This window comes from Triturus cristatus, chromosome 10 (assembly GCF_964204655.1).
Source record: "Triturus cristatus chromosome 10, aTriCri1.1, whole genome shotgun sequence".
Classification (NCBI taxonomy): Eukaryota; Metazoa; Chordata; class Amphibia; order Caudata; family Salamandridae; genus Triturus; species Triturus cristatus.
Genome location: NC_140593.1, coordinates 817,814,724 through 817,834,926, shown reverse-complemented (window position 1 = coordinate 817,834,926; position 20,203 = coordinate 817,814,724). Strand labels below are relative to the sequence as shown.

Here is a 20,203-nt window from a genome sequence, read left to right as displayed (position 1 = left end):
TAGCATTCTGAGTAGCAGGACCAGTGTTATGGAACCCTCTTCCCACCAGCTCAGAGACTTCCCACTTTATCCATCTTTAATCCAGCACTAAAATCCTACTAATTCTAGACTCCCCTCCCGAATTAGCCTGGTCCCAGAAGACCTAATCTGGGGTAGTGTGGTCCGAAGAAATGTACACTTAATTAATTCTGAGGGGTGGGCATCCCCTAGAACTTCAGGCTAGATTGCTCCTTAAGTGGCTGTGCCTTGGTTTTACCAGTATAAAGCTGGCCTCTTCTGAAATACCTGTCCCATGTGTTCCAAGTGATGCAGCAGATTTAACTCAATCATCACTGGCACATGTTTTGGTATCACGTGCTCTGATGTATAGTTTTGTATCAAAGTAACAAATCCTTCTACTTAAGGTTTTCTTAGAATTTTCCCCGGAAAATGGTGCACAGTACTTTCATTGTGGGTAGCAAGGCCAGAGCCTGCCATAACCTGCCAGTCAATCAGCTTAAAGTATTTGTGTCTGACACAATGTGGTGTTTGAAAGGCGTTCACCTCTAATGCAAATGTCAAAGTTTTGTTCCCAAAGCTGTTTGAAGTGCAAACTTCACAGTCATCTAATCACTTATACTAACTTTACATTTTGTGGGCCAAAATGTTTCTATTGGGTGAAAGCCAGGACTTGGTTGGTCGGGACATTGAATAGTAAACTCTTGCCAGATTTTAAGAATGACAGACAAGCTTACAATCCTCATTAAAATTAATCATATCTAAATGTTCCCCACACAAATGTATCAAATGTATTAGACTTGACTTCCACGAGCCCTGCCCTCGTTTTATGGAACCTAAGTGGTAGAACGGTCATACAGTAGTGTTGAACCGGCAGATCCTTTCACAGGGTCATTAAAATGCGATGTTTCTTTTACCTTATGTTGTCAAAGGACTACTTTATTTGGCCTGTCTATTTTTATGTGACAGAAGTTGCCTCTTGGTGTTAGGTTTCGGCGAATTAACAGTGGCGAAACAACCTAGAACATATTCCAGCTGCTGATTACATTATATCGAAATACTAGCTTGCCTCTCCAGATCTCATGACATGTTTGAATGTAAGAAGGAAACCTCTGTCTGAAGTACAGACAATAATTTGATATCTGTAACAGGAAAGCCCGCCTCTCGGCAATGGAGAAAAAAAGGTAGGATTACAACTCTTGTGTGTAAAGAGAGTTGTCAAGTTGTCAATCCCTTACCCAAGGACTCCAGGCCAAGTAACTGAACATGCTAGTACCCTGAATCTAGGGTCCTATACCTGTATAGTCTGACTTGATATCAACAAAGATATTGCATACACAGTATTGAGTACCCACGTGTCGTCAAGGTAAAGAACATATATTTAGTATTGTAAATCTGTACTTCACTATGTATACTTACCTTGACAGTATGTTGGTAGTTGATATCAAAGATACAATAGTTTTTTAAAAGTCTCAGTGAAAAATACAATAGTAGGACATAAAATCCATTTTATCAAACATAGAAGCGTTCAATTCGCTTTAAATGAAGCCTGCTTATAGTAATTTGGTGCTGAGTGGTCTGGATAAGGGAATTTCTAAACGGACAAAGTCACTTTGAAAAGAGCACTTCACATCAGCAAGAAGCAAAATGCTTTTTGCCGAAGCAGCACTGCATCAACAAAAAACAAAAAAAGAAGAGCGATGATGCAACCGCTGTTGCTAGTCGTGTCATTCCATAGACACTCCTGTGCAGCACCATGCAAAATTTTACATGCAGCATTTTCATTTTTTTCTTTACTGTTCCAGGATGCCACTTGGATCAGTGAATAAAACAAGCATTTGCAAAGCAATCGGTCTCGCCTTTGGGACCTTATAAACATTTAGCTAGGCAGCACATTAGCCTGCGTGCTGAAAAATCTACTGTTCTTTAACATGGAGGGAAAGTAAGCACCAAACTGCGTGACACGCCAGGTATGGAAACACATAGAGAGAAACATTGCCTTTTAGCGGGAAATGGTATAGTTCAAAGTTCTGTTTTTAATATAAAATCAGGGCCTTCAGTGGTCATATCACTGAAAAAACAAGATTTAAAAAAAATATTATTGTCTAAGGGTGCTTGTGGAAGACACTTTTTATGGACTGGAATCTATAAAATGCTAAACTGATTCTGATATTTTACAGACTTCTGCTGGTCGTTTTCTATTAAGAAAGTTTTTAGAGGCAGTTGCCAGAAAAATAAAAAAAGAAAGTCCCTCAGCAGAAAGCAATTCTGGTATTTTACTGACCTCTACAGGTCGTTTTCTATCAAGACAGTTAAATAGAGGCAGTTGAACAGGAAAAAAAAGTCCCTAAGCGGAAGCAGACAAGTCCTAGGGCTGATCTCCAGAGCCTACAAATTACATGCACAAATAAGTATATATTAAAGTATATACAAGAGGTCTTGAATGCTCGACCTAAAAAATGAATAGGTAGTAGGAAAATAATAAGTGACCGTAAAGCCAACCAATGGTAAACAATGGGCAGACTGTAGGCCCACTGTAACTTCACAAAAGGTCTGCCGCAGCCAGTCAGCTTGCGCTGTCTGGTAGGTAATATTTTATGAATCCACAAAGTTGACTTTTACTCCAAGCCTCATCAGCATCCTAATTCACTATAAAGAATTGGAACTGTTTACTGGCAACAGAAGCAACCGCCACAACCTTAGCGACAAGTGCTAAATTCTTTGTTTTTATAGTTGATAGTAGACATTACCTGGAGCTACACAAAATAATGAAATACAAGAAGAAAGTAAGACAACTACAACAGGAATGATTAATGACTATATTCTGGAAAACAAATGTGTTCTGTGGGTGTAACAGTACCTATGTCCAGAGTGCATTATCAAAAATCTGTTCTGAAGTGCTGCCACGCAAAATGTCTGTTTTCAGTGACTGCTGTTAGGCTGATCCACACTTTTGGCCCATGATTTGCGTATTGCACAGTATTAAGTTCCATATATTGGCTCCCCTTTGTAAAGGCTTCATTTTTATTTTGGCTCATCTGACTTGGAAACCCTGCACCTCAAATTTGCTTACTTGGCTGATAAATGTTGACTGTGTAGGACACTTGTGCATAGCATTGGAAGAGGAAACTACGCTCCAATATTGTCCTTTAGAAAATAAATATTGCAAACTCTTTATCAGTCCATCTCAGTCTCTTGGAGATGTTTTACTGTTCTTCCTTGAACTCAGATACCTTCATTAAATAAAAAAAAACTCTCAGTTTCAAAGATATGGCCACGTATATGATCATGTCACTATTGGTAACAGTCTTTACCTCCGCGTTTCCATCTCCCCAATGCCTTCTTCACTAACAGCAGAATGCCTTGAAGCCAACCTTCATTTGTTCCACATATTCAGCTGATTTCCGATTGACTTAGACTTTTGCTTGCTATGGGTCTTTCAGTTGGCCCCTGCTCTGAAAGTCTGCTCAGCAACAATCAATTATATGTCTTTTATTGCTCTTACACCTAAGATTATGCCCTCAAAAAATTCTTACAACTGGCCATATGTGCCCCTGACAACTTTTCATTCTTCTTCCTATATTGTTCCACTGTCATTGCTTCTCCCACTTTTACAACACGCCCCCCGTTGACAGATGGCTCAACACCCTGAATATTCTTCAATTTAATATTTGCCTTTCATAACAGATGATGTAATTAGGAGATTTAAGTAATTCAAGCCCAAAGGCTCAAAATGTCTACGGTTCTAAAAGTGTACCTAACCCAGACTGTGAGTGGGTTTGATATCTGTCGAACAAGCACAACCAGCTTGTTTGGTAAAGTGTTTGCCATATCTGGTTTGACTTAGAAAAATAGACTTTACAATTTCGAATATTTTTATATACAATTTGTTTTTTATGAATGTGGTGAGGGGGTGTTCCAGTCCAGGCCTCTGGTGCCAATGTCCTTCTTTTGTTTGCAGGTATTTTCATTTAGAGTTTATAGTATTCAAGTCCCAGGACACGATTGCTTGTTTTTTCTTCTCTTCTGATTTGCTGGAGCCATCTCTCCTTTAGTTCATGTCACAGTGTTATGGAATTCACATCCCTATCTTTGTCCACTCTGGGGTGACTAGAATGCATACTTTGGCTAAATCTATGTCTTCTAGATTTCGAACACAGATTTTCTGACTTTAGTGAGAGCCCTGGTTCACTTCATATCAATATTTTAGTGTGTCAGGTATTTATAAGTGATCAACCTCAACAAGACTTGGATCCTCAACAAGAGGCAGAACATTTGTGAGTTAATGAGAATAAAGGGTCAGATGTGGGTATTGTGCAGTGTTATGCTAAGTTATTGCCCCTTAGGAAGGGCTCATACGAAGATGGATTCTAGAAGTAAGAATCTTCCAGCCCAGTAGAGAATGCCATTCCCAGATAAGATCTGTTCCTATGAATCATTGATTTCTGTGGAGATATGATGGAAGTGCTACCCTGTGAATGCGAATAGAAATTATGGTAATTTCCAAAGAGTTTGAGTGGGAAGCTTTGATCTCAAACTCAAGTTTTTAGGACAAGGACGTTTGGTAGTCAATTTTAATGTGGGGAATCTTTACAACAGTTCTGAGTTACGTTTGCCTACTATCCAATGTCTTCATTCATGGCCACAATACATATTGCAGAACACAATGTGTTAATGGAAAACATACTAGTTAAAATGTTTGGTTGAACAATTTTTCTGTTGAATGAAGTAGTTGAGTTTAAGATCTCCCGAATTACTGTCAGTTCAACATGCTCTTGGGTTCAACATTCCATGAAACAACCATTCGTTCAGCTGTAGGCCGTTTCCTCATGGCACATATGAAGGCCCCACCTTGCAAGAAACGGCCCAACACATTGTTTTATTACAATGGAGGGGGGATGTACGCAAAAGGCAATTTGGGATTTGTCCTGGCCATATTAAATTTCTTACATGAAATCAGCGTTCGGGCGATTGTGTTCCTGTTTCGTGTATTATTTCCACTAATTTGAGACAAGCCACTTAGACATTAATTCTATATAGAAAAGCTCCTAAGTAGTGCTTGCTCGGGCATACAGATGCAATATGTTCTAAAATCTGTTTTGACGTCAACTTTATACTAAACGTTAAAGAGCTTTTGTGAAACATTTTTATGTTTTTAGAGTAATTGAATGCTGTAACATGGGTACTCTGACATCGCTCTCGACCTTACACTGTATTTCAAAGGTGTTTGGTTAGCCAGTTGTGTGTTATTTAGATGCCAGTTCAATTGAACCTGCATATAGTTAAATGAAATCGAGAGATGTGTTTTGTTGTTATTATTATAATATTTTACTTTTCAGATGCTCATGCTAGGGTGAGGTGGCTTCGCACTTTGTGCTTGGTAGGTGCAGAGAGAGAGGAGGGGCCAGGCAGCAAGACTAGTGGAAGGAAGGAAGCCGGAGGGACACAAGAGAGACTGACCGTAGCAAGGATTGAGATTTTGGAGTGGTCTGCTGTCAGGATCAGCAGTGTTTTTAGGAGTTTCTGGGAATTAAGATGACTTCTTCCTGCATGTTTTTCAGTGGAAGAGCCAACAAAAAGAGACCTTGTGTAGACATCTTTATTCCCCCAAACTGAAATTGGTTAAGTTTGGCTACAACCATCAGGTTGGCATTGAAGGATGAGAACAATGTCTGGTGTAACATGTACTTCAACTTAATGTCACTGTCCGTGTCTTTATCGGTGATCTTGCGCACAACCCTTGGTTATGCTGTACACTTATCACTTGTACCACCCTTGAAAATAAACCTGACTGGTTGTTGTGATGTCTTTACTAAAGACAGGAGCACTCAGGGAAGATTGCATTGAACATCATAGACATGCAACGATGTGTCTCCGCTTGCATGACTTTCTCCCTCACCACATGCTTTAGAAGCAGATCACAGCAAAACGCTTGCAGATTTTGCCCCTGGGGTAGTATTTTCCACCCTCCACATTATAAATTGGTCTGATCTCCTAATGGGAGCGCACTAGCTGGCAAAGCGGTCCTGCAAAATAATTCCAGAGAGGTTGGTCAGTGAACAGAAATTTGACTCCTGGTTGGGACTGGCACCCAGGATTCTTCAAACATGTCTTGTTGTTGTTGGAATTGGTCAAAATTAGTGTCCAGGTTGGTAAATGTGCTAAGAGATGGAATAGCACCAGTGGTTGACACCCAACTGCTTTGGCAAAAACTTCAAGGGGCCTGTAAGTCAAAAACATTTGGTCACAATCAGGTTTATTTTATGTTAGGATAACCCTGAGATACAGGGGCGTCCATGGTTGAAAGTATCATCAACTTGGACAGGGGCAGCATCACGTCCTGATTTAGGGTTAAGGGAACAGTAAAGCTTTTAGCCATGATGACTCTGTTAATATGAATACAGAACTGATGGTCTGGGTTTAACATGTCCAGATCCACACACTGAAAGAAAGGGACCTGAAGGACTTGGGGGGAAGGTAGAGAATATAGTAATCTTCTCGGGCTCAGGAATTGGTGAAACAGGTGCCCGAGAAACGGGGGGAGTTCAGGAGTTTGATACTAAACACATTGTGAGTCCCCCAGGGACAATACTAGCCTCAGTAAAGGCAATGTGTGCAGACCTCTCAATGGGAAGAGACATGAAGGAAAGATTGCAAGGCAGAGTCACTGTTCACTTGTGAATCTGTTGTCTTTGTTTCTGCATACTAGTCAGCTGGTCTGCAGGTCTTCATGGGTTCTACATTGGCATTCTTATTGAGTTAGTTACTTGATGGTGACTGAGGTAGTAGCTGGGAGCCAAATTGGAAGCTTTTGTAAGCTGGGATGCAGACTGGCCATTCAGGAATGCTTCCCATGGCATCACTTGTAGAAGAAGTTACCACGTCCCTGGGCTGCGGCAAATCCCTTTTTTATTAGGTCTCGCCTGGCAAAATCAGCGCATGCGCTGCCCTAGCCAGCAGAGCACCTTTTGTAATCAATTCCGCGAGGGCTCTCATGCACGCGTCTGCAATGGACAAAGATGGCTGCTCTCGCCATTTGTCCATTGCAAACAGCATGCACGTTTCCCTGGGACTGTGGACAGTCCCACGCCATTTTGTTGCCATAGCAACAAAATGCCGCTTTGCGTGTTTTTTTTTTTATGTCAGTCCCCCCGGGGCACAAGCAGGCATCCACTTCTGTCTTTTTGCTGAGATCAGCTGTCCTCACAGAAGTGGATGCCTGCTTGTGCCCCGGGGGAACTGCAGGGCAGCCGTTAGCATTTGCAATGCAATAGGTCTCGTATTTATGCGAGTTTGAGCTATTGACATTGCAAATGACAATGACTTTTATTTATGTTTCAAAAATAAAAACAAGAATAAAAGCCATTGCCATTTGCAATGTCAATAGCTCAAACTCGCGTGAATGCGAGACCTATTGCATTGCAAATGCTTGTTGACCCAGCAGCAGCGCAGGACTAATAAACTAGGGTTCGTTACATTTGTTTATAGATTTCCACGGACATGTGTGAAAGATGGGGGAATTTTACAAAACTGCAGATTGTATTTTGCAAATCACATTTTGATACATCTTGGACAGTCTGTTAAATAAATCAGTCATATGCAAATAATTTGTGACTGTGACATGACCTAAGAGCGCTTTTTTCCAACTTCATAAACTGAAAAAAACTCTCCCCTTATTATCTAACTATCTCAAATCCCTCCTAGTCGATGCCAAGTCCCTCTGTTCCTGCCTTCTATGTGCACTTCTACAAAGTATGCAAGTAGCTCAAAACATTGCTGTACATCGTGTTTACGTCTTGAGGAAAAGGGGCCATGTTTCGAAGGCCAGTGGCCTTCTTCAACGGCTTCAGATGAAAGGCAGAGTTAGGTTCAAGGTTCCTTGCTATTCTTTATGATAGTCACCGGGTTCTTTCCAACATGATTAAAATTTGAGCAAGTGTAAAGCTGAAAATTTTAAAACGTTCTGTAAATGTGGAGGAATTGGAAAATAGAGGCTAAAAATGAAGTTAGTATCCTCAGATTGATTTGTGGGAACAGTGCAGGCCATCAAACAGAATATAGTACGGACAATGAGTGGCCTCAACTGAATTTAGAAAAGCTCCTACCTTCCCATTAATTATTTTTGTTATGTTCGTGAATTAAATAAAATATACAAATATTTCAACGTTTGTGAATTTGATGAATGTTTGTTTTTGAATTTTTCATGTATTGTTTTACAGTTCAAATCATGGGAAATTATTACACCCAGGCCCCTGGCTTTCAATAGATTCCAGTAATGATTCAGTAAGGGTCTCCAAATTCCAGTAATTATTAAGTGGGGGTTCACATAAGTCAAAAAGTTAATAAGCACTGTTACAGTTTACACCCTAAAGTATGTTAGAAAAAAAGGGGTTGTTAAATTTCTCCTGGCGGTTCCACTGTTCTAACTCTCTTCCAGAGGGAACAGGGATTTCTTTCTTCAGGCTGCTTTTACATAGAACATGTTGAGTGGGAAGATCTGCCCAAACGTGATTTCCTAGAAGCAGACAGAGTGAGAGTGCATTCTGGTTGGCCAACCATGGGCGTCTGGGCGATTAGTAGGGCAGGGGGAGCAGGAGAGTCCTTTGAGGGGGGCGGGGGAGGGGTTTAAGTTCGAGCAATCAAACAAACATTCCGTTCTCTCTCACTGGCCTCTGTATTTCTTTTGAGAAAAAGATAAGTATTTTTATTACACACCAGAACGTAGTACTAACACACAGAATGGTCATTCAGGCACAATGTTCTAATACAGGTGTTAATTATAAGCAACAGTGCTCTCTCTAGAAATGATTTTTAGGGGGCGGGTCGTGCACACTGTGACACAAATTAAACTGCTGGGGCCACTTGTAAAGGGTATTTGTAACGAGTGGATGCTCAGGTGTTTGTATACATAAATATATACTTATAATATGTGCACGTTTGCCTTAAATGTTTAATTCTGACTGTATTAATGTGTGTCTTTATCTCTCTCTATGTCCACACATACAAAAAGTCACATTTGAACATTTATAGCAAACTTGCGGGCCCGTGTGTTGCCTCAAATAACACTGCTTTGCAGTGAAATGTACATGGACAAATGTGCGTGGAAAGGTGCAGTGTCGTTTTGTTTCTGTGTTTCCGATTGGCACATTCAACAGCTTCGGTTGTGGGGCACAGGGGGCGTTGGCAGAACTAATATAGCTGGGCATGGGCCCCATCTGGGCCCCCCTTGCACCGCCATTGATAATCAAACAGAATATGGCTGGGCGAGATGATGGCACGGGTCTATTGAACTGTCTCTTGATCTCTCGATTATACCCTCCGCCTCGCCCCACACTCTCACTCTGTCCCTATCTCTCACCAAGGCCTTAAGTGGGGTGGGTTCAGCCAGTGCTCTGTGCCAACAGTATTCAAAACAAGCATTGGCAAAATCGATAGGTCTGTTTTTAATGAATATATGTCTTTGTCCCGCAGTCTTTTTCCCCGCATGGATTCCCAACGTGGTCGTTACAACGACCGCGTTGTGATTCCGCATACCATTACTCCGCAAGTCGGAACAACGACTTGCGGAGGGGGGTGCTGGATGTTGGAATAGTATAATTTACTATTCCGACTCCAGTCTGTGCGAACACCACCCCGCAAGCCGTTGTTCCGACTTGCGGAGTAATGGTATGCGGAATCACAACGCGGTCGTTGTAACGACCGCGTTGTGAATCCTTGCGGGGAAAAAGTTTCATCATAAACGTTGTTTACCGTTTTTAATGTGCTAACGCATGCCCTGTAGGTGCATTGGACAGAGAAGGCTATATTTGTAAAGTAGTCCCGCATGCAGATCAATGCAAGCGCTCAGGCGGGGCTGAAGGATGCGCCTAAACAGCAAGCAGCATTAGATGAGAGAGGGACACTCCCCCGGGCTTGAAGTCTCAAGGGAGTGGTTGAATGAGGCGGGTCAAAGAAAGCCAATGGTTTAAAGGGGCCGACCCAAAACCCCTTCTGGGTATATTGTAATCAAAAGGTCTGTTTGACAGCTGCGCTGTCAAAACTCAGAACCTGGAGCTAGTCCCTCCAGGACCTGATATTTATGACCATAATTTTGCAAGCAAAAACATCGACTCATTTCTCGACAATAAGTGCAAGAACGCTTTAGAAAGTCCAAATCAGTGTTGGAGTTCCAGTTAGATTGCGCACGTTTTACTTCATGATGGTTGGTATACGTGTCGTGGGTCGTGTAGGGCATATTGCAAACTGGGTCACTTATATTGCCTGTGAATTCAACAGGTGAATGAGTGTTCATGAAAGGCCATGATGACGAGCTCTGGGTTGAGGCTGAAGACAGTGAGAGTTTCTGCCAGTGTATGCCACTGTGTCATGAGTGACTGCATGCTCATCCAGTCATTGGCCTCTCTGCATAGTACACAACGCATTGGTCATATTGTGGCAGGTGCAATTGCCATTCTCTGCAAGAGTGCGTGAAAGAGGTACACAGCTGTCGAATTGTGAAAGCGCTAGAGGCAGTGGCGTAGGAAGGGGGGTGCGGTGGGTGCGGGCCGCCCCGGGTGTCATCACTGAGGGGGCTGACAAAATGGCAAAAATATGTGTTTTAAACACATATTTTTGCAATTTTGTCAAGCCGGGGGTGACAAGAAATCACTTAGGGGGGTGACAAAATGACAAAAATATGTGTTTTCAACACATATTTTTGTCAAGCCGGGGGTGACAAGACATTTTGCGCACCGGTTACTACCTGACCTTGCTATGCCACTGGCCAGAGGAAAAGAAAATACAGCGCTTATGCATGTGTGTGTGTGTATATATGTGGGAATGGTGAAGTGGAGGAGACGAAAGGAACTACCAGCAGTAGGAACATGTGAAAAGGCAGCTCTGGAGGGGAAGGTGATTATATTTGTTACCTGAAGATGACAAAGAGATGTATTTGAAGAAATGCAGGGAAGGGGAGTTCAGAGTCAAGTTATATAAAGGGAAGAATGGGAGCTATTACTCATATATCTGTTATTGAATACAAATCAGTGTTAACAACATTGGCTGAGCCAGTAGGTCTCACTTGGTTTAGGTTTATGTGTTTGTTGTTGTTTGATGTTTGGATGCACTCAAAAAACTCATAGTGATGCCATGAAATACTGATCACTTGGCAAGCTGTGTCATGCACAGAATTCTACTTGAGATGTTTTAGGCCACCCCCATAATTACAGAGACCACGCCTCTTTTCAAAGATTCCTTGTTATTTATGATTCTTTGACCACAGTCCTTTGAAAGACATCCGACCTTTTGCCTTACTTAGAGCACTGCATCTTACTCTCTCCCTCTTTCTCTCTCTTCTCTCTTGCGGTCCATATCTGACTCTCTTGCGACTGTCTTTAATTCGCTTGCTTTTTTTTTCCCCGCAGTCCTCCATTTCTCATTCATTATTCCTCTACACTCCACCTGCCCTCACCCCAAAAATCAAATCTTGAATAACCACTAAGTTTTGCCAGCTAAGATTAATTACTAATAATAATGAAAAACTGTCATTAAAGAGTATAATATAAGCAATTACCTTATAATTCAATCTATCACCTCATTGTCCAGGTTCTCTAAATTGAAAAAACAGATATGGTATTAAACAAAGGTTGTTGGTAATTTTACTTAAATTAAATTTAAAGATTCCAGTTCCAAAAAGATGGCTAAACTAATTTTCACATCCTATTTTACCTAAGGCTGCTTCTCTGAACCAATGTTTAAATGGAAACGTGTCATGTGTTTGTTGTGTTTCCTCGGATATGTTTTTGGTTATGTGAAGTCACATTAAGCTCACACAGCATACACTTTACTGCAGGCCTTTTTATTGTAACAGTCTTTTCCATGGTCACTTTAAAAACCGCACATTCATAGTTTGCACGATGGCTGAGTGAATTAAGTGGAGAGACGTCCAGAAATCTCTTAATATGACACCGTTTATTACACTTGGATTTGTTCAGTCTTATTTTTGTGAATATCCAAGACTTTTCAATTGGTGTAAGATTTCATAATGAATAGGAAGAAACATAAGTTCACATTAGGCCTTGTGTTTGACAGGATCACCTAATGTGGATTCCAGTGAGAGTCTCGTTATTTAGGCCAAACATTGCTGGAAATACCCAAAGACTGTTAAGCTATTTTAGTAGTGCTCCTGGAAGAAACGTACTTCCATTTTTATTATTACATTTTACCCAAATAAGGAGTTTGTAAACAAAATTAGGACTTACATTTTTAAAATACGTTTTGTGACATTATGTTAATATGGAGTAAGTAAGCGTGTGCGTCCAAACCACTCACACATACATGACATTTTGCACAATACTCTATATACGGTGTGTATTTTATGCCCATTATATTGTGCATCACACACTTCTATCATTCTATCATTCACTTGAAGCACTGGAATGTGGTGGAGCTTTTTAGGTTCAACATCGGTGCAACTGTTACAGCATTCATGCACAATTATCTGGTTCATGTGCGTCAGTGATTGTGAAGAAAAAAATATATATATGTGTGTGTGTGTGTGTGTATATATATTCACTGCAAAAACCAAAGGTTTCAGGGGCGTTATAGTTAGGAATTGGCATTTAAAAAACCTTAGAAATTCACTGAAAAAACCATAGGTTTCAGGGGTGTTATAGTTAGCTGGACATTTCTCTCGTACAAAACCCTAGAAATTCCCCTGTTATAGTTAGTTCAGCTAACTATAACTCGCACCCCTGCAATGCACTGCTGATGACGTCACATATTACATCACTCATGACATGGTCAGTGACATCACTGATGACATCTCAAATGACATCACTGATGACATCACTGATGACATCATCCATGTGATAAATTACTGCATCTTCTCACACCCTAATTTAACCGTTGATACACCAACTCAAAATTTCAGACGTCCATTCTCAAAACCATAGATACTCCAATGCCAATAACTACATACCCACTCATTAACTCTTAGGTCTACATACACCTACACTCACTCACCTGTACAGTCACTCATACTTACAGTCACTCTGTACAAGACTATCATATGCATTTATACACCTACATAGACACTCACACACCACCAATCATCCATAGAGGTACTCTCACACCTAGTCAGTCATGCAAATAATTAATCACACTCCCATTTACTCACCTATGCAGTTATACATACTCAAGTTCACTTACTCATAAAAATAGTACCACATTTTTACGCTCTTATACAATCATTGATACAAGCACACACTCATCCATACAGCCACTCTCACAATCACACACTCTCACATATACCCACTTATATACTCTTACACGCATATATACTGCCTTTCACATATGTAGTTAGTCACACATGTACCACTGAGATATACATTCAATCCCTAACACACCCATACATACACTCACTCAACCATACAGTTCATTACAGATGCACTCTTAAAACCATGCACCCATAGAATCACCCACTCACACATCTATGCATAGAGACACACACACCCTACCCACACAAACACTCAGGCACCCATACAGATACTCAGACAACCAATCAATAACCCATATAGACACTCATATAGCTATTCACAAAACCATGCAGCCACTTATACACCTACACACAGACACATACAGACATTCACACAGTTTAGTCACTAGTCTGCAGTAAGATACATTTAATGACTCACTTATAGAGTCAGTCACGCACCTTGAAAATCATCCATTCACACACTTGTACACCCACTCATTCTTCCACAGGCCTTTCACTATAAATATATAAAACATATTTAAACTTTACAGAAACACACAGTCACTGGATGACGTCATCAGTAATGTCATCAGTGATGTCATTTGAGATGTCATCAGTGATGTCATCCGTGATGTCACTGACCATGTCATGAGTGATGTAATATGTGACGTCATCAGCAGTGCATTGCAGGGGTGCGAGTTATAGTTAGCTGAACTAACTATAACAGGGGAATTTCTAGGGTTTTGTATGGGAGAAATGTCCAGCTAACTATAACACCCCTGAAACCTATGGTTTTTTCAGTGAATTTCAAAGGTTTTTTAAATGCTAATTTCTAACTATAACGTCTCTGAAACCTATGGTTTTTTTTCAGTGAATGTCTAAGGTTTTTTAAATGCCAATTCCTAACTATAACGTGCATGAAACCTATGGTTTTTTCAGTAAATTTCAAAGGTTTTTTAAATGCTAATTTCTAACTATAACGTCTCTGAAACCTATGGTTTTTTTTCAGTGAATTTCAAAGGTTTTTTAAATGCCATTCCTAACTATAACGTGCATGAAACCGATGGTTTTTTCAGTGAATTTCAAAGGTTTTTTAAATGCTAATTCCTATCTATAACTTATCTCTAAAGATATCATGTTTAATGATTTTCATTGGATTCCTATATTTTTCAATTTCAGTGTGTTAATTAAATTATTTTTTTTTATTATTATTTTTTATCACCATTTTTAAAATGTATTTATTTAATTCATTCTTTAAAAAAAATTTAAAAAAATATTTGTTTTATTGGGTTTTTCAAACATATTTTTTTATATTTTTAAAAATATTTCTTTAACTATATGTTCAAAACTTTATTTTACATATTTTTTTTCTATTTTTTTGGATCCGCGCACCCTATGCGCACCGTTCTCGATCCCTACGCGGAAGCATCCGCGGACGGTATGCGTTAGGTACGTGTTTAGTGCGCGATCGCAATGCGACCGTTATGTGACTCCCAGCCTATACGCGACACGTTCGATGTACGTAACGCGACGTTTACGTGCTTCCGCGATGCGTCATCTGCGTCTATGATGCGGTAGGTGCGCGGATCCCGCGAAGTATTTAACATTTAAAGAAACATATATATGTATTTCATGTGAATATTAATTGAAGACAAACTCTAAACTAGTCTTAAACGTCAGTGTAGAAAGTAGTCATAAAACCAATGATTTCTTGTCTTTTTTCAAAAAACAATTCTGTGGTTCCGCGCATCCATCGCGAGAGAATCCGTGCACCCAACGCGATAGGATGTGCGCACGGTGCGCGCATTTCGCCGTTTAAAAAAAAAAAAAGGGGACCCCCTAAGCACCTCTAGAGGGTCAGAGTATTTCCACTCTGCCCCCTTTATATGTTTCACACACTTATTCCCCTTGATTCTTCAGCCTCGCTTCTACCGAGGCAGAAAATGGCCGCCAACAGTTCCTGGTTTCGAATGTAGACAGACACTCGACAGCCAATTAGCATTCAGCACGCGATCGGGAGGGTGCGCACTCGGTTCGGGGAGGGTGCGCTCACGGTGCGGGTAGGGTCCGCGGATCCTCCCCGGCCATAGATATTTATGTACTTTTAACTCTAATTTTCTCAGGAACTACTGAACGGATTCACACCATTTATGCAAAAGGCACGAGTCTGAACTGAGGACCAAATTTGGTGTCATTCTGTTCAGCGGTTCGGGCTGTAGCTGCGACAACAGATCCTATGGGAAATTGCATGGGGAAAATGCGTTTTGGGACCCCCTTTTTTCTCGGCCCCCGTTTGATGAATCACCACGAAACTTTCAGGGTAGGAGCGGAGCAGAGCTGGCCAAAAGTTTGTAAAATTTCGCGAGGATTCGTCAACCGGCGCTAGACTTATTGGGAATAGAATGTTGCGGATTTCCTATGGAAAATAGGTCCTAACTATAACTATCTACTGGCGACCGCCAGTAGATAATATACATATATATATATATATATATGCACGCTTGCCCACAACAAATTCAGAATGCAGAACTGTACGCAATGTGAATGGTACTTCAGCAGAGGAATGCACAAGTCATTCCTGATGTATGAAATATTTCCTTGTTGCATTATAGCATTGCTGTGTGTTTACCTCGCTTAATTAGTGTGTGTGTGCGTGCGTGCGTGCGTGTGTGTGTGTATGTGTGTGTGTGTGCGCGCACACGTGTGTGTGAATTATTTTAAAGATTAGGGCCTACTGACCCTCGGGATGCCACTTTTAAATTATTTGTTGTATGGGAATATTCATGTCATTTTGGGAAATGTAAAGACTAAAATTGAAGATGTTTATGTAGCGAACATATCCTACAGCAAAATGTATATGTTTGCCAAAAGTGTCATTTCATTAGCAGCTTGAAAAACACACTGAAGCAAAATGTCAACATAGGAAGCAACATGAATCCCTTAAAACCAAGCAACAGTGTCAAAATAAATGCAACTGCCAACATTAAGTACCTAAATAAAAAATTAAATAACAATTTTGGTGAAACTGTGCCGTTTTTTCTTTGTGTAACAGTATTACAGACTTACTATTTTTTTTAATTGTTTAATCTAAAAAAGGTCTTGGCAACATGATGACAGAGATCTTGTTTTCATAAGACATGCACTCCATTCAGCTTTTCATACAGGTTATCAGCTGACTGCTGGAGTGGCTTTGTTTTCCCTACACCCATTCTCAATGCATACAAAGTTAACTGTGCCAGGCAGTGCTTAATTTGTAAAAGAATTAGTGAATTAGTGCCCGGGCCCAACGTTTTACTCAAATCCCACTGCCGACTTTATCAAAGTTCGGGTTGCCGAATACCATAGCTGCCTAGTTTTTTCTTAACCTGATGCCACTTTAATCCTACACTAGACATCCTCTGCCTTTTTGTCTCACTCTTGCAGGTTCTTTTCTATCCCTATCTCCTCCCCCGTTACTGCTTCTATCTTTCTTTTCATCCTTCATTCCACCTTGTATGTTTCACCATCTTGCTGTGGATCAAAGTTTGTTGAAGAAAATGAAGTGCTGGTGGGGCCCACCTGTCACCATCGACTCAAATTAAACACTGATGCCAGGTGCTAATACCTTTCTCTTACTTGTGGTTATTTTTGGTGCCCTCAATCTCTGCCAGTCATTAACAAGGCAGTAAACTAAGCAGGCCATCCGTAAAATGAGCAAAAAAAAGTAAATTTATTCTCATTTCAGTAGTTATGCATATGGACAGAATAAAATACAAAAAATGTGCAATATTAAAAGTTTTTTAGTAGACTTCAAGTCGCAACATGTACCACAGAAAGACAAATCGAAATGTTTTCTTGTTTACTTATGGTCTTTTGCACTCATGCCTCTCCGTTTACTGTCTCTTATTACCTGGGTATGGGAAACAATTGTAAATGAATGATGTTTTTCGAATTTACTAAAACTAAGATTTTTGCACCTTGTGTGTGTGGATTTTCTGCTAGTTTTCTCTGGATTCTCTCATCTGTACTTTTCAAAACCATGAAAATGTTGACTTTGTGTCCCATTCCAGGGGGACGGCGGACTGGTTTGGTGTAAGCAAGGACAGTGATGCTACTCAGAAATGGCAAAGAAAAAGCCTACGTCACTGCAGCCAGCGGTATGGAAAATTAAAACCTCAGGTCATCCGAGAAATGGATCTCCCAAGCCAGGATAATATTTCTCTGACCAGCACCGAGACGCCGCCTCCTCTCTATGTGGGATCGGCACAGCTTGGCATGCAGAAGGTAAGCACGTTCATGAAGTGGCCATTTTAGAATGTTGGCTGTGATGAGAGAGTGAAAGCAAGTGAGATAGAGCAGGCATCACTCACGACTGCCGAAAATCTGCAGGGTGGGTGGAATTTTCTGTCATTGGAAAGGACACCATGAGGTTTGGAAGTAGAGTATTGGATACTACAGGTGGCAGGAAGTCCCTCAAAGGCATACTTTGTGGGTTTTCAAATATAATTAAAATGCTATCCCTAAACATGAATATACTTCTTAACTGGAGACCCATTGGAAAGGGAGCTTGAAGTATGTGAAGAGGTTTGGAATTATGACATTCTTTAGGACAATCCGCTAGAATTTTGCATTTACCCTAACCAAACGCATGTGGATTTTTCACAGTATAATGGAACCGGGTTTTTGGATTGTTGTGTGTCCCATGGAAAATATTAACTGCATGTTAGATAGCTTCATATACTATGTGATTAAATTGAAAGTACCATAGTAATCACCGCCACTAACAGCAACTTGTTCTAGGACATTTTATATAATGGCCCCAAGTCCGCACTGAAAAGTCTCACATTTAATGATTTCCTGGGAAAAATCACCCATGTTTCAACATAAGAAAAATATGGATCAGGCAGATTCCAACACTGGAGACCAGTGAAGAGTGACTCTCCGCTGCTCATTCCTATCAACATCAGTCATCACCTGCTGGTATGCCCACACCACAGCGTCCAAGGCGTCAGCGAGGTACTTCAAGACGGCCATGTCTGCTGTCTACAAAACATCCATATTATGCTTATTGTCTACTCCATGAGGAGGTATCTTTCCCTGGTCAGAAGAGATGTGAGGTGGCAGGTCTTATAAACGCTTGGATAGAATAGACGTAGAATAAAGAGACATAATGTCCGATAAGAACTACGTGCTGCGGGAGTATTGATTAATTCAACACCTCCCTGAATGTAAATGTTGGAACGCCCACATGGAGGGCTTTGCACAGGAGCAGAATGATTGCACTTTAGATCTAATAAATGAGACATCTGGGCTGTAGGCAATGCAGAAGGGTTGTGTCCTGCAGTCTTTCTTACCATCACCCAAAGAGCAGATTACAGCAGCAGTGATTTCTTTTTGGGGCTGTTAAATTGGTTGGCCATCTTTAACTTTCTCCTGAATAACGATGGGGGTCTGAGGGCGCTATTGTGTAGTCTGGGATGTTTTTGGATCAGTATGTTGGCTGGATGTAGGGACCTTCTCGGTCCTTCTGTTGCAGGAGGCACTTCTAACCATCCCACTGCACTTAAGTGGATTCCATTTCTTCCACTTAGGAGCTGAGACTTTCCCTAAAGTTTGCCCCATTGGTGGACTGGCCATGTTTGTCAACCTAACATGGAACACTTCATGCTTGTAAAGTCATTTTACATTTTGTTATGGTGTGGTTGTCATTGTTAAAACTAAGGAATCAAGAAGACGTTCAAGCTTTCACTATTAGTAACATTTACTTAAAAAAATTATAATTGACCTTGGATTAGGGAATGCCAACAGGAGATTGAAGAAGAAATTAGAGTAAATTTGACTTGTTTTTGGCATATCCAAGTAGTGATGGGAGGAGATTTTAACACTAGAATATTAGTATCCAATTGGGAGGTTGAAAAGGAGTGCCCATGCTGGCACATATTTTGCTTCCCTGATGACTTCTTTTTGAATATGGTCCATGCCTAAGAGGTGTAATATTGGGCAAGCGACTCTGCCAAATATACTTCTATTCGGTGAAGGGCCACTTTACCAGCTGCAAACCTGCCAATCATACATATTTAGGTTTCCCCTTTAAACTGAGTGGGCAACATATGAATGGGTATTGCACCAGATGTCACAGCCAAATGGTATTTTGGACATGGTATATTGACATATATCCCGTAAGTGAGCTGGTGAATGCTGACTATCTTTTCATACTGGAATGAACCCGGATCAGACTGCAGCGTCAGACATCAGGCTTGAATTTGCACTGTAATAGAAGTAAGCTCACCATCAACACTATGACATCACACATTAAGGTCTTTAGAAAAAAGTGCACTAAGTTTGAATGGAGAATGGGTGGCTAAACTTGGTACAGTTGGTTCTTAGACATATCTGGGCACTGCAACAGGGAAAGTGCCGCATATGATGATCTTGTGGCATGAATGGCTGGTTTGGTTTAGGGCACTGTCTGGAGGCATGCGTGAGAAACCACACTAAGGGTTATCGTAAAACAAGTTGTTGCAGTCGCTCTTTTTGGAGCTGTATCTTTAGTATCTAAAAACGGCAACAGATTTCAAAACACTTAAAGGTAAAAACCCGTAGAGTGTCTTTTCCATGGTACGATCTGTTGGTATTTAAGCGCTTTCACTTTAAACCAGGCCTGTGCTCCTTTAACCAAGAAGCTGATACTGCAGGGGTACATTTTATTATTAGACTGTCAAGTAATATTTCTCCCTGCACAGCTTGTCTATGCTTGAAGGATTTTTTTGGTTCTCAAAGTGGTTGGGCCCTACCAAGCGCTGTTTATTCTTTACTCTATTAGGCTAAGGGAGCAGTTTGAGGCCTTGTTGCCAGTGATTCAGATGTGCATCTAAAGAGGGCCTTTCTGGTGCATATTTCTCCTAGAGTCTTACTTGAGAAAGACGTGGTTTATATTCGGGCTATATCCTCACTTGTGTACATTTCCCTATGTGAAACCAAAATGGAGTTTGC

General features: G+C 40.7%; 1 protein-coding gene across 6 annotated transcripts in view; it reads left to right on the top strand.

Annotated features, from left to right (window-relative positions):
- The window catches only part of RHBDF1 (rhomboid 5 homolog 1), a 430,268-nt gene that overhangs the window by 277,550 nt on the left and 132,515 nt on the right, over window positions 1-20,203 (top strand). For all 6 annotated transcript variants that reach the window (XM_085628414.1, XM_085628412.1, XM_085628413.1 and 3 more), the window contains one exon: window positions 17,281-17,494. In XM_085628414.1, the coding sequence (XP_085484540.1) occupies window positions 17,281-17,494 (214 nt within the window). The remainder of the gene's footprint in view (window positions 1-17,280; window positions 17,495-20,203) is intronic.